This window comes from Manis pentadactyla, chromosome 8 (assembly GCF_030020395.1).
Source record: "Manis pentadactyla isolate mManPen7 chromosome 8, mManPen7.hap1, whole genome shotgun sequence".
Classification (NCBI taxonomy): domain Eukaryota; kingdom Metazoa; phylum Chordata; class Mammalia; order Pholidota; family Manidae; genus Manis; species Manis pentadactyla.
This window is the reverse complement of record NC_080026.1, coordinates 136,404,552-136,419,639: the sequence shown is the minus strand read 5'-3', so window position 1 is coordinate 136,419,639 and position 15,088 is coordinate 136,404,552. Positions and strand designations below refer to the sequence as shown.

Below are 15,088 nucleotides of genomic sequence, written 5' to 3'. Positions count from 1 at the left end.
CCCTTTTGGTTATATCAGACGATATGCATCAGTGGGTTATAGTATCATTTTTATTTGTATTTGAAAGGCATTTCAAAATAGACATCCTTTAAAAATATTTATTTGGTTCCTATTTCATTGGGAACCAATATAAAAGGACATGTTTATTTGTTCTAAAACATGTTGTTAAGATTTTTTATTTCATAAGTATAATGAATGCCTTGGAAATATATGTGTAGTTGAGAGAAAATCATGAGGCCCGTATTTCTGGCTCTGAGCTGGGTGCTGTTCGAGTTTAAAGAGGCTGTGAACCACATCAAAACTCCCAAGCAACACCTGGATAGGGTGGGCATTGACTGGTGAAATTTGGGGGAACAGTAGCTAGACAGAGAGGAGAATAGGAAGCTGGCCAGGTAATCCCCAAACTAGGCATATCCCAGCCGTCACCCAGCAGAAGCACTGCCCCACCCACCCACCCCACCGTGCACCTGTGTCTACTCGGGGCTTAGTAAAATTCACTGAAACCTCTACTCCCTCTGGCACAATGATCCAAAACCCTAACCATTTAGAATATTGCCCAATACTCTGCATTGGGGACAAAGTAATGCGAGTTAACCCTCCAAAATAAACTTATGGTTTATCTGGGGCATCCAAAATTACCAGCATGCTAACTGTACCCCTGAGCCTGATCTTACCAGGGCAGACAGAGATGTGGCCCCAGTGAGGAGCTGAGAACAGGAGGCAGCCCCAGCCATGGTCTCAGCTGCGTGGGGTCAGCAGCATAGTGCAATCAGCCATGGAGAAGGGGGACTGGTCAGCACACTGGAGGGGCTCAGAGATGCCCCAGAGCCATGCCACTCACTTTGGAGGTAAGAAAAGCAAAGCTCTGAGGGCTTCAGGGGTAATCCATGGCTTCCTAGCTTGTTTGTCCTGGTGTAGAAGCCATTCTCTTGACCCTGGGTTCACACATCTGCATGCAGCCCACGCCACTTCTTGGTACTGGGTTTTGCTCACTTTTGTGTTGTCTTGCACACAGCCTGGGTTAATTCAGTCCACGAGCGCATATGAATGTGCACAGAATGCCACATTTCTGCCTCCTAATGCAGAAGAGTCAAGGGTGGGTGTGCAAGAATGGCTTTGCTCATGGAACAAAGTGGTAACATTATGAGGCTAAAGTACCTAATCACACAAAATTTACATAATCATTCAAATTATCATGCAAAAAGTAAAGTTATCTAGTATGTCACACTGATTGGACCTAGCTAGCACTTTGAAGAGCACACAAAAGGAATCGATATATTAATATGGATTTTTGACTTTGTTCATTTATTCATTCAAACTTCACTGATTCTTAACATACTCAATACATTGGTGTTTTAGAGGAAAAATAACCACAACTTGCTGGGGTACTTCATACGTATCATCCGTCAATGTCGCAACACATGTGAAGTGGAGATTATCACTAACATTGTACAGAGCAGATCACTGAGGCATGAATTTTGAATAGCTAAGGTTATACCAGGACCAGGATTTATGTGGATCCACACCTGAACCCAAAGTCCGAGCTCTGAGAAACACACCTTCTGCACTAAAAGCACTGACCACCTGGTAGAGGAGATGAACTATTAGAACATGTCAACTGGACATCAAAACAGAGTATGATAATCATACCGTGACAGGCATGGATGACCTTCTATGGACCTAAAAGCAAGAGAGATTTTCTTTCGTAGAGGGGTCAGGACGCCTCTGAGGAGACTGAGGCATTTGAAGTGGGCCTTGATATATGAGTAGGAGTCCCCAGGAAGAAGAAAATGGGGAAGGAGATGCAGGGCAAAGGGCCGAACAGGCTTCATCTCCAAGGATCCAGAGAGCATGGAGTGCCTTCAGGGCACAGAGCCACTGGTTCACTAGGAGATAGCAGCCCAAATGAAGAAAGGAAAATGATGTAGGAAAACACAGTTTTTTCCTAGTGAGAAACAAATATTGAGACCAGACTTTATCCTAATGGATACATTTGTTTCTGCTTTGATAGCAAAACCTCTGAAGATGTAACTTAAGTGACATGAATGAAAAAGGCCTTCAGCTGAAGGAACCCAGGGCAGTTTCCATGGAGATCCCTCACTGCCCTGAACCCGCCTCCTTGGGAGGTTGCTTAGCACCTCTCTGGTCAGATAGTCATGTTAGCCATGTGTTCACCACCTCCGGGAGAAATGGCAGTGTCATGCCTAGACAGACCTCTCTCACCTATCCACAATCCAGTTCAACCTACAGGAACAAAAATGTGTGGCTGCCTACCCACCACAACTGCCAGCCACTAAAAATACACAGACTCATGGACACCAGCAGATGCGCTCCTACAGTGTTTCACGTGGCCACTTGTTCTGTGTCCCATGTGAGTTTTCATAAGCCTACTGTCTAGCTAGGTGCTGAGGATACAACATTGTCCTCAGGGAAACTATAATCAAGGGTGTCTTTCCCCAGCAGGATGGAGGCTGGTGAGATCAGATGGGTAAAGAACACATAAGGAAAGTGTTGGGATGGGGATGGGAAGGATCACAAGTTTGGTCTTGGGAATGTTGCGTTGGGGGCATTTGATATTCCAGAAGACACGTCAAGAGGGCAGCTGGGCATTAGAATTGCACGGCAGTGGTCTGGGCTAGAAAGGCACCTCTGACCTAGGAAGTGGGAGTGTCAGTAAAGCAGACAGTTTGGACCAGGGTGACGACAGTAGAGACAGAGCCATGTGGACCAACGGAGGCATGTTGGAGGAGGCATGTGTTTTGACCAGTTGAAATTCAAACATTTCAGCATCATTTCCATCAATTTCCATGGATTGCTCAGGCACCACCTGCAAAATGCCCCCTACAAGCCCACCCACAGCCCCCAGGGCTGCTGCAGACCCTCTCAGGGGTTGAGAATTTGCACGCACGCATAACCCTGGAGGGGAGGGGTCCCTCATTAGAGTACAGTGCTCTAGGCCTCTGCAGGCTGCTGGGGAGGCACTGAGCTGGGGAGCACAACCACCCCACCAGCCAGGTATCCCTCCACAGAAGTGAGAAGTGGCCTCTGTGTGCGGCATGTGGCCCTGACCACATTGCTCATGCTCCCTCTGTGCCTGCACAGGGGAAGTGTCACCTGGGCAGCGCTCCCTCTCGGCACTTCCCACAGCTGATTTGGCAGGGGGAGGGGCAATTGCCTTCAGATGTGAAACTTCCGGATTCATCCAAAGACCTGTGGACACACGGAGAGTCTAGGCTTTGGGGGAAGTGAGGGGGCAGGGGAGTTGCTGATACACAGGCATCACTAACACCAATGAATGAAGACCTTTCCCTTAAGGTCACAGTCACAGGCAGCACCACATCTAGGAAGGGCTGAAGGACCCTACAGAACGCTCTGACTGACGGGGTGGCCCCCACTTCTTGGGCCTGTTCCAAGTCATCGCCTGGACTCTCGCTCCCTGAAGGCCTCTCGCCTGTGATCAGAGAGCCCAGACTCCAGCTATACCCGCACACAGAGCTCTGCCCCCATCATGAAGGCTCAGTGACCGTGGGGAGCCAGCCTCGGCCACCTTGTGCACCGCATCATTTGGCTTAGTGGACTGGCTTTTGAAAACAGACAGATCCCGCCCCCAGTTTAAGTAGGCAAAGGTCTTTACTTAGCAGAGTAAGAACTTCACCAATGGGACACAAAGACCCCCAGGCACCCTGGGCCAAGGGATCTTGGGGTCAGGAGCCAACCGGACATGGACGCAGCTGACTTCTAAACCATGTGACCACCCTTTGCTGGTTTTCCTTCAACGCAGTACAAGCATCTTCCAGTCCAAAACAGAAGCTCAGAGCCATAGTGTTCCCTTGAGTTTCCTGGATTGAAACTCGGGTAGAGTAGCCCTAATTCAAGACAATCAGTGTCTCAACTCTGCAAATGTAAGTGTTTGACCTTTCTAGAAAGGCTTGCCAGGCCCGCAGGGAATTCAGGTCAAGTCAGCCAGGTCTCTGTCCCCGGGGTTCAGGCCTGCCCCAGCCGGCCCCAGGAGCCTGCCCGCTTGGCCCGGCACTGCCCTCTGGTCCAGGAGCTGTGACAGGTCAGGACACCGACCCTGCAAATCAAGGCAGCCCGCCTGAGCCAGCCGGGACCTGCCCACCTCCCGGATCTCCCGCGGCATCCCCGAGGCCCCCAGCTGCCCTGTAGGCCCCCCTGCCCGCGAAGGCGGGGGCACCTACCCGGGACAGCATCGCGGCAGCGCCCCCCGCCCCGCCCCGCCCGGAGTTGGCGCAACTCTGAGGCACTTTCTCCAGGGCTCGGTCTCTGCCCCGCTGGCGCAGAGCCCCCAGGACGCCCGCGGGCACCCTCGGTCCGCCTCGCCCGCGCGCACACACGCCCTCCCCGTCGCCATCCCTCGCGCTGCCGCCCCGGCGCGGACACACGCTCTGCCGCCCGGTCTCCGCGGAGGGAGCGCGCGGCCTGTGATGGGGTCGCCAAGTTGGGCGGGGAGCCCCGGGGGCCGATGGCAGGGCCGCGCGGTCCCCCGCAGCCGGCAGCCGGCGCGCCGGGCTCCCAGGGACCCGGCCCCGAGCTCGGCCCCCGGCGCGGCGCCCCCTCCCGCGGCGGCGACCCCGGCCTGTTCCGGCCCCCGGGGCGCACAGTCCCCCAGAGGGGCGCCCCGCCGCCCCCGCGCGCGCTCACCTCGGCGGGGCCGGTCCTGTCGCGCCGCTCGCGCCGCCGCCGCGGCTCCGCATCTCCCGGGCGCCCGCCCGCCGCCCTCCGGGCGCCCTCTGTCCCCGCCGCGCTCGAGGAGGCCCGCGGGGACTGGCGGAGGCCGCGGGGTAGGGTCCCCGCTCGCGCCGCTTCCTGCCGCCACCGCCGCCGCCGAGCAGGGGGTCTGTCCGGCCGGGTCGGCCGTCCGCTCCGCTCGGCTGCGGCGGGCGCTCCGGCTCGCGGCGGGGGCGGCGGGGCGCGGCGCGGCGAGGAGCGGGGGCGACGCCTGGTGTCCGGCGCGGGGAGCGCACCCCGGGCGCCCGCCCCCCGGGGGCCGCGGCTCCGCCCAGCGGGGATGGCCCGGGGCCCTGAGGGCGCCCAGTCCCCCTGGACGACCTTTCACCCAGCGTGGTGTCCTTCCGGGGAGACCCTGGCCGGCCCCCCCACTGCCCCGAGCCAGGCATTGCGTGGAGGGGGTCCGAGTGCGACGGGCGCTCTCGCAAGAGGGAGAAGCCCTTCCCACCCAGCTTTGGTCCTGGGCGCCAGGAATCGGCCTGGCTGGGGACGACTCTGGGGCATGCAGCCCGTACGGGGGAGCGCGGGCCACCCCGTGCTGCTTCTGGTTCGGAGAAGCGGAGGGGTAGGTGGAATCATCTGAGGCCGTGTCCTCGTCTTTAAAGGGAATAAGGTTGCTCGCTTGGAGGATGTTGAAAGGACTTCGCTGTCAGAAAGACGTCACCTGGCAAAGCATCCTACACGCACCAGGAAGAGCGACTGCTGGGAAGGGTCTGAACCCGCTGTCCGCAGGGGCTGCGTTCCAGGTGATCTCCTGTAAGCTGTGCAGAGAGGTTTCAGGGTTCAGGGAATTCCATCTGCAGGGCAGAAAAGATACAGGCTGCACCCGCCTGGTTCAGAGCCTTTGTGTTGTGCCCCGGGTTGTTCCAAGGTCCCTGCTGCAGGGCCCTCGCTCATTAGGGATTCAAATGCAGGACCTGATGGGGAGAAGGCGGCCGCGAGGCTGTGCTGCCTCACCTTACCTTGGTCCCTGCAGACCACACCTGCGTGCTTGAGGCCTGTTCCACACGGAGCTGTAGGCCCCAAAGACTGAGCAAAAGCAGTGTAGACCCCAAAGCAATGACACCTATGTGCTGAGACCATCCTCAGCGGACCTGCCCAGATTGCAACTTCCCCTGCATGGGGTGCAAAGAGCCGTGGAACCAGCAGAGAACATGAGCTCAGCTTCCCTGCTGCCCTGTCTACACTGTCCCTCGGAGTCTTATCTGGACCCAGGGCTTTAACACCATCCACATGCAGGGGATTCAAGGGAAGCCCAGCTCCTCTGGCCCTCTCCTCTTAGCTCCGCTCCCGCTGGCGGCCTCCTCCAGTCTTAGACTCAACTCCTTCTTGCTCTTGGTTTCTCCACAGGCATCCCCATCTCCACCTCCTCTGCCTCTAGCCCATCTCCAGGGCATTTCCTGTCTGGTTGCAGAATGCTTCTTTGATGTGTCCCTTCCTCTCCTCTTCACTGCCCTCATCTCTCTGATGGTCCCCTGACTTCAGACTCACTCTTTCCCAGGCAGTCCATTTTCCGGGGGGGGGGGGGGGGGAGCCTTACAAATGAAACCAGGTCACACTGTTCTCCTGCCTAAGAACCTCCATTCAGAATAAAACCCAGACTCCTGTGGGGCTCTACCTGCCATCTGAGCTGCCCTGAGCCCCAGCTCTGTTCCCCTTGCTCCAGCCCTCAGGTCCTCCCCACCTCACCACCACCCCGGGGCTCTCTCTGCTGGGCCTGGCCTGCAACACTCACTGCCTGCTGGTGGAAGGCTGCCTTGCACCCTGCAGCCCTTCACAAAGTGTGTTCACTACTTTGGGGCCATTAATCACCCCCGCTACCCTCCATGCTGTGAGCTCCCAGACAGTCCATGCTGTGCATGTCTCCATCACCTGTCCATCTCAAGCTCCTAACACAGCCCTGTGGCTCACTAAAGCATGTGGGCTGACAGACCAGAGGAGGAGGGGCCCAGCAGGCGCCAGGCTGCCTCCACCCTGGAGCCCAGCAGGGCAGGCGCCTCCTTCCCCGGAGTGCCCTGAAGGATCAGCCCAGGTTGTGTGAGACCAAGCAGCCCGGGGATGGCACCCAGCTCTCAGTCTTCCTGCTGTGATGACCTACAGAGTAGACTTCTGTACAGGAGGACGATCACTTCAAGGCTCTGGTGATGTAGTTTTGCTTGTTAAACGCAGCAGGGCGGGGAGGCAGACTGTGATGCAAAAAGAGAGAAACAAGTTGCCTTTGTCAGACATCTGTTATCAGAAGTCAACAGCCCTGAGAACAGGAGGAGGGGCAGATGGCTCTTCTCTCCCGGCAATATCCTCCCTATAGGGCCCCAGAAATTCTTCCAGGAGTTAAGCAATATCCCTCAACTTCTTCTAAAGTCTAAAAACATTCATCATTGGCACAAAAGCACATCGTCAGAGGCACTGATGCCAAGGTCATGTTGATTCTTGTATGGAAGCTCTTGGTCCTTCCTAACCACCCCTCTTAGGCTCATGGCCCATCTTGACCTTAAAGTCAATTCCCTTCTTATCATCCTAGGCTTGGAGGGCCTCCCCCAGCCTCTTGCTGTCATGACACATAGCTACCCCTCATCTATTAGGACCCAGGACTCAGCCCTATTAAATCCACTGCTTCCTCCTCAGCCCCCTTACGCACTTCCTGTTTGGTCCCACCTGGCTTATGCCAGTCCTCGGCTTGCTCTCCCACCCCCTCCTCTTCACCAAGCTGCCAGCTTCTTTCTTTAAAGCATGCAAAGCAGCAGCTTTCCCATGACTGCTAATATCCACCGTAGTTATGTATCCTGTCTTCCATTTTCCTTGAGGACTGGCCATTGGTTTTCCACCACGTAACCCAGAAAATGCTCGTCATGCGTTGAGGGCTCAGGAACCGTCAATTAGAATTAAAGTGCTCAGGCTAGAAATGCTATCTAGGAGGATGAGCAATAGGCAAAACTGGTACACAGGAAACAAATTAGAGTTTGTAAACACTGGACAAAAACATTGACATAAAATGTTCAGGAGATAAAATCAGGAGGCCTTGGTGATTGATTTGCTACAGGGCAGGATGAGCAAGGAAAAACTGACTCCAGGAACCGTGTCCACAAAGAGGAAAGTCAGGACGTGCCAGAATGCCTCTGTATTCGGCCTCACACACGCCAGCCTTCCCAGCAGACACACACTTCAGTTTCTGTTCCCTCCGCTCAGAAACAAAGCTGCTCTCCGTTTTTGGGCTTTACTTCTCCAGGTGCAGTTCAGGAAGCTTCTCCAGGCAAATGCTGGAGCCACTGTTGAAATCAGCTCCTGAGTTTCCTTGCTCTCAGGGATCCTAGCCCCCCAGCCCCCACCCCCACTGACAAAAACGAACAAAAACACGGGAAAAAATCCTTTACCACTACCAAAGGGGAGGGGTGTGGGAGGGCGGGTGGGGAGGGAGGGAGCAGGGGACTGAGAGGTATTATGTTTAGGACACATGGTGTGGGGGGTCCCAGGGAGAACAGTGTATCACAGAGAAGGCACATAGTGGATCTGTGGCATCTTGCTGCACTGATGGACAGTGACTGCATTGGGGTACGGGTGGGGGCTTGATAATATGGGTAAATGTAGTAACCACATTGTTTTTTCATGTGAAACCTTCATAGAGTGTATATCAATCATACCTTAATAAAAAAAATCATTTACCACATAGTGGGTTTTTTTTTTTTTGATGGCAGGAGGATAGGTTTACCATCCATTACTTTGTCATGATTGTAACTATTTCCCACCTTTGTTTTAAATACTTACCCCATGTTTTGCAGTTCTCTCTTAGGATCCCTTCCCCAAAGGCTGGGTCTCCCTCCTTTCTGCATCTTTAGCTCCTGGCTAGCACCTTAAATGTTACTAAATGAATGATGCTTGAATGAATTAACTAATATTAAATATACCACATAGGTAAGTAACAATTCAAATTTTTGGTTATGTGTGGTTCCGAATTGTACCTAATACATAGACTAAACTTACGTGGTTATGTTATTTAGGTGGAAGTGACCAGTAGACTTTCTTTTTAAAAAATAGGGAGTATGTGTACACGACTCAAAATATAAACTGTTTAAAAAGTGAAACAGTGCAACACTTTAGTGTCTCTGGCTCTCTTGTTCTCCAGACAACCAGCTTGCCTCTCCTGAGAGAAAGTAGTCACCAGTTTCTTTTCTAACTTTCCAGAGGAATTGTAGGCATTTGCAAACATATATATATATATATGAATTTTTTGCCACCTAATTTGTACTCTGTGGATATTTTTCCATAATAGTACTCACAGAACTATCTCATTCATTTTGACCACTGCAATAATATGTGGAGGCACCAAAACTTGTTTAACTGTGCTTCTGTTGTTACATACGGGTTATTCCCAGTTGTTTTCTAATATAAACATACTATGAGGAATATCTGTGCTCATATGTCATTTCACATATATAGAGTATGTGTGTCATAGAGCTCTTGGTCATTGGCTGCAGGTTGTTTTTTTTAATTGATCAATAATACATCATATACGTGTGTGCATGCATATAATTATTTTGGAAATTAATTTTCACATATGTAAGTAAAAGGGCAGATGACCATTCCACTCAGTAACAAATGCCATTACTTCTTATGTGATTGAGAAAACTTGATTTGGTCCCTTAAATAAACTGATATGTAGAAATTAGAGTTGTATGTTGGAAGGCCAAATAATAAAACAATCCATGATCTGCTTGAAGTGCTTTCATAATGCACAGAAGCCCTCCTATTCCTCACTCAAAAATCACAGTCTCTCAGAAACGTTTACACTTTGGCAAAAGTCTATTTTCTCCCCAAATTCTTTGAAAAACTATAGGAACTTCAACAAATTTCTGGCAGAATGAAATCACCTAATTTATTTGTTTCTCACCATGAAATCAGTGTATGTAATCTACAGAACATTATCACTTGTGGAATGGTTTATTTTCACATGGTTTTTGCCTTGTATATTTTTCTGTTTGCTCTAGGGATGGAGGAGAGAGTTGTTAATAGGACATAACCAGCTCTGGTACACTAAGGAAACTCTCTGAGTGAACAGCATATTCTTATCAGGTAGCTTTTCTTATCAGATATTAAAGCAAAATAAAAATTTAGTTTTTAAATGTTAGATATCCTGAGCACTGCAATATTAAGAAAGGCTTTTATGTACTAAGAAAAACAGTGCATTAATAGAAAATTATGATCCTATCAAGGCAGTCTTTCTATTAAAATGATCCCAAAGAGCATATAAACCACATACATTTTATGACAAAGGTATAAATGTACACAAATTAATTAGAAAGAGTAAAATAAACCCTATTATATACTCCAGAGCACTATCTGCTGTAAGAAGTATATTTGTAATCTTTTTAGAAAAGCTGCTGACATTTAATAACCTTCATGACAAAAAATAAAGAAGAAATCAGAAGTCTCAAATTACCGTGAAAAAGAGAAAAAGGTAACAGCTTGTCCCAGTGCATTCAAGCAATGAGGAGGGTGTTTCTTTCTTCGTATCATCTAGACTAGCAGTTTCCAAAGTAAGATTTCATGAGCAGTGCGTATGTGAAGAAGGTCAGAGAGGATAGCAGTTAGTGGGAGCACAAAGATGGACATTTTTAATTTCATAGATGAATTACATATTTTCATGTATTATAAAAATATTATTGGTATATATCATTTGGGATTTAATTATAACTAACTTAATATGGATAGCATCACAGTCAATTAATTCAGAAAAAATTTATTTAGGAAAAATCATTAAGGAAATGGAGATGGTGATCACTTATGTCAAAAATTGCAAGAGTGGAACTGAAATGCCTGGATCAGACCTCCCAGCTGCTGGTGTGACCTCCATCCCAGGCTGAGCTTTGCTGTGCTGTGCTTGCGAAGGCCTCATATCCCAGACTGTTTTATTTGCAGGGCCCTCTTCACCACAGGCTCTGACACCACTTTCCTTTGGTCTCCACTCCCGGGCTTCATCTGCCCTAGTCCATCCTTTCTGCAGCCCCTCTTCCTGGAGGAATCCCAGGTCTCCTTTCACTTCTAACAGAGGCAAGACAGTCTCCATGTCATGCCCCGGGGACTCCCAAGCCTAGTTGGAAAAGGTTCTCAACTTGAAGCTAGATCAGAGATTCTGCAATCCTAAACTCAAAATGAATCACAAGCAATTCCAATAATAAGATCTTCCTGAACTCTAGGTCTGTGGGTGTGTGACAGCATTAGAGTTAATAAAATGCCTAGAGATTTCTGGAGTGTAGGCATGTGATTTTTTTCTTTTCCAATAAGTCGAAGCCAAGAGGATCAAATTTCTGGACAAGAATGAAAATCCATGAACTGAGGAGCAGAGCCATAAGACCCACAATCAGCAAATGGAACTAGAGCAAGATGAGGTGACTTCATTTGAGAACCTGCATTAGATTATGCATGAAGTTTCCCTTACCCCAAAGTTGTGTGAGCTTAAGCAATGTGGCTTCAGTGTTTTGTCAAACCTCCATACATTCTTTCCCTCCTGGATGCATTCAGGGGGAAGAAATGATAGGAAGCCATCCAGCCAAAAATTGAAGCTTGGAGAGAATAAGACAAAGGAGGCACAGCTAAAGTCAGAAGAATATCAAGGGGAATCACTCACAGCGTATTAGAGCAAGCCAGTGGCTGGACAGAACTGTCCAGGTTAAGCATAAGCATTATAAAAAGAGATATCAAAGAAACTGTAGAAATACAGCAGAAGGAAAGAAAGAGTGAACCCTCTTTATGCTGGGAAAACACTCTGCCAATGAACAGGAGCAGTTGCCCCTGCATGTATTATACTATGTAAGAATTTATAATATGAATTTAATAAAATAGGGAATTAATAATGAGATAATAAAACAATAGAGATGAGATGAAAAGGAAATTTCAGCATGAAGGACACAAATTAGAACTCCAAACCACACGATGTCAGATTTAGTACATAAATTAGAAAAAGACTGGGCTAAAAGGCAAATTATCATTTTGGAGAAACATAACAGTGAGTGTGGAGGGAAAAGGTGAAACACTAAAGCAATGAATGAGATATGGTGGATCTGGAGGGCAAAGATGATACAACACAAGAATAACTGGTGTGCCTGCAGGTAAGGTACCAGCAAATGGAGCTCGCGATTCAGAAATATGATACAGAAAAATTTATCTTCAACCAACTGAATGTGCAGATTGAAAAGAAAACCCAAGAATGGGAAAAAATAATGATACAGAACAATCTATATACAATGTATCTGGTTAAGTGACTATATTTCATGAATAAAGACTTTTGTAATTATGCTATTGGAATAAGTGAGTCACATCAAAGAGAAGAAATAATACTGGTGTGAGTCTCTTCCACAGCAGCATACAATCAAAGGGCAACAGAGCAATATGAACAAAATTCGGAGGGGGAGAAAATGTGGCTGCTGCGTTGTCATTCAGGAATAAAGGCTGACTCTCCGATCATGATGGAGTAACAGGACCAGAGTGGTTTTCCAGTCTTAAAACAAAATTAGTAGAACAGCAAATAATATATAAAGCAATGGTCTCTAGACACTGGATAATAGGTGGCACAGGGCTGTGATTCCGAAAACAAAAGAAACAAATGAGGTAACCTGTTACTGTCCCAGGTAGGTTCCAAGGAGAGAGGGGAAACCATGAAGAGCCCAGGGTCTTCTGGAGTAGAAGAGAGGGAAGCCAGAAATTGGGGAGGAGAAAGTGGCTAGAAGTGGTAGAACAGAGTACTGGAGGGAATGCACTGCACAGGGGAGTTCCAGAGACCTGCAGAGGGATCCTCAAACCCTCTTTGGTTGAGTGTGGTCCACACATACAGAAGGAAGCTAGCTGGGGTCAGGAAAAGAGCCACTGGGAAGCAGTGTGACGAACCGTTCCTGGTGCTTCCACAGGGCTGCGAAGAAAGACCTTGTGACAGAGAATCCAGAAAGAGACCCACACACATGTAGTCATCGGATTTTTGACAAAGATACCAAGGCAGTTAATTAGGAGAACAATCACCAAGCTTGAACAATCTCTTATCCACATGCGTAAGAAAAAGCCTTGATGCTTTCTTCATACTATATACAAAAAATAACTCAAAAGAGAGGCAAGAATCATAAATGTAAGAATTAAAATTACAAAACTTCTAGAAGAAAACAAAGGGGAAAAATCTTTGAGATCTTGGCTTAGGCAAAGATTGCTTAAAGATGCATTTGCATCATAATTCTTAAGGTTGATAATTATTCAAAATTCAAATAGAATAATTCATAATTCAAAAAGATTGGTAAATTAGACTTCACCAAAATTTTTTACATTTTCTCTTCAAAAGATACTGTTAAGAAAATAAAAAGACAAGCCAGAGACTGGGAGAAAATATTTGGATAGCATCTCTCTAATAAAGGACTTACATGCAGAACATAAAATATAAAGAATTCTTACAATGCAACAGAAAGAGGACAAACCAATTTAAGAAATGGGCAAAGATTTAAATAGATACTTGGCCAAAGAAGGTATATCGATGGGAAATAAGCACATAAAAAGATGTTCAACATAATTAATTTTAGCAAAATGCAAATCAAAACCAGAGATACTACAAAGCACTCACTATAATGTCAAATTTTAAGGGACTGATAATAGGAAGTACTGGAGAGAATATGGAGGAACTGGAACTACCATACATTGCCTGTGGGAATGCACATTAGTATAGCCACTTTAGAAACACTGTCATTTTCTTCTAAAGTCAAGTACATTTACCGTATGTCCCAGAAATTTCTCTCCTATGTGTTTACCTAAGAGAAAGGAAAGCATATATCAAAACAAAGACTTATACACTTAAATGTCCATAATAGCTTTATTCATAATAGTCAATAACCTGAATCTAACCAAATGTCCAGTTCACCCAGATGTTAATCTGAAGAGATTAACAAATTTTGGAATACTCAGATGAAACTTGAAACAAGCCAGATACAGAAGACTATATACTGTAATATACCATTTCTATGAAATTCTAGAAAAAGCAAAACTATAGTGACAAGAAGGTAGTTCATATAGCATTTTATTTTACCTATGAAAATGGCCACAGTTTAAAAACTTTTTATTTAAGGTAGCATTTTCCAGTATTTACCGAAAAGAAAGCTTTTTCATCTATTGCTAGTAAGATTATGAATTGGAGGCCAATTTGAAGGCCAATTTGCATTGGTTATCAAAAATCTAAAAATATATCTGAACCAGCAGTTGTTCTTTAAGAATTTATCCCAAGGCTATAATTAACAATCTGTATTCAAGCAAGTTTATGTGACCAGAAAAAATGTATAATATCCAAAATGTCCAAAATAAAACATTTAAAAATGAATAATGGTAAACCATAAAATGGATTGCCATCAAGTGACATAAAATGCTACAAACATTTACAATAATGGATTATGAACGGACTACAAAGAAAATATCAATAATTTCCGAACAGTAGGTATTCTCCTGACACGGTAGGCTGAACTTGCCTCTACAGTTATAAATTAATCATGTCATTTAGGAAGTCTCTGGGAAGACATGACCACCCCTTGTTCCTGCTGGTTGGCTGTAACCATAGCAACCCCTTACTCCAGACCAAAGTTCAGCAACTGTAAATCTTTATGGCCATGTTCACAGTCCAATGTTCATGAGTATAACCCTTCTTACAAAGAGTGAGGTTTTACATTTTACAAGAAATTATTATACGCCATTTCTAAATATTGGGCTCCAAATGATAAGGTCTAAAGCTATTATAAAAAGATCTCTATTTTTTAACCTTTGGGCCCTTATTTTCCCAAGAAAATGCCTACAACACAGAAAATACTGATGTTCTCTTCGGGCTTTCTCACAAGCTTTGGGGCTTTCATCGTCATTTGCTCTGTTCTTGCGACTCAAGAATGGATCAGAAGTACTATTGCCATTAGTGACCCTTCTTCCAACGGTAGTGTTATTATCAACTATGGACTCTTTCGTGGGAAGAGCATTCAAGAATTGAATCATGGACTTGCAGAATCAGACAAAGATTTTGAAGGTAAATGACGAGGTAATTTGAACGGGTATACTGAGACTGAGTTACCTGGGTAAGACTCATGTTGTCCTGTATTTTGGCCAAACAGCCATTCAAAAATGATTTCCTTTTAAACTTTGAGCTGGATTGTAAATATGATCAGATATTTTTAATTTTGGAAATTCAGCATATCATTATTTCAGCTTTCTCAGTTCTAATTTTGTCTATCAGCAAAAGTCTAAATCTTTCTAGCAAAGGCTCTGTTTGAATGTTTGAGTTTATTGACAAGTAAATAAGTACAAATATGTGGCAGCAATATGCTCTCCAATAGCCAAT

At 46.8% G+C, this 15,088-nt stretch overlaps 2 protein-coding genes across 6 annotated transcripts in view; one reads left to right on the top strand and one right to left on the bottom strand.

Moving 5' to 3' along the window:
- PTPRE (protein tyrosine phosphatase receptor type E) overlaps positions 1-4,912 on the bottom strand; it is a 148,788-nt gene extending 143,876 nt beyond the window's left edge. For all 4 annotated transcript variants that reach the window (XM_036924055.2, XM_036924040.2, XM_036924050.2 and 1 more), the window contains exon 1: positions 4,663-4,912. Coding sequence is in view for 3 of the 4 variants with exons in the window: in XM_036924040.2 (XP_036779935.2) it covers positions 4,663-4,715 (53 nt within the window). In the remaining variant the exon portion in view is untranslated. The remainder of the gene's footprint in view (positions 1-4,662) is intronic.
- Positions 4,913-14,380: 9,468 nt separating this feature from the next.
- The window catches only part of CLRN3 (clarin 3), a 147,981-nt gene continuing 147,273 nt past the window's right edge, over positions 14,381-15,088 (top strand). For both annotated transcript variants that reach the window (XR_008999059.1, XM_036924096.2), the window contains exon 1: positions 14,381-14,776. Coding sequence is in view for 1 of the 2 variants with exons in the window: in XM_036924096.2 (XP_036779991.2) it covers positions 14,548-14,776 (229 nt within the window). In the remaining variant the exon portion in view is untranslated. The remainder of the gene's footprint in view (positions 14,777-15,088) is intronic.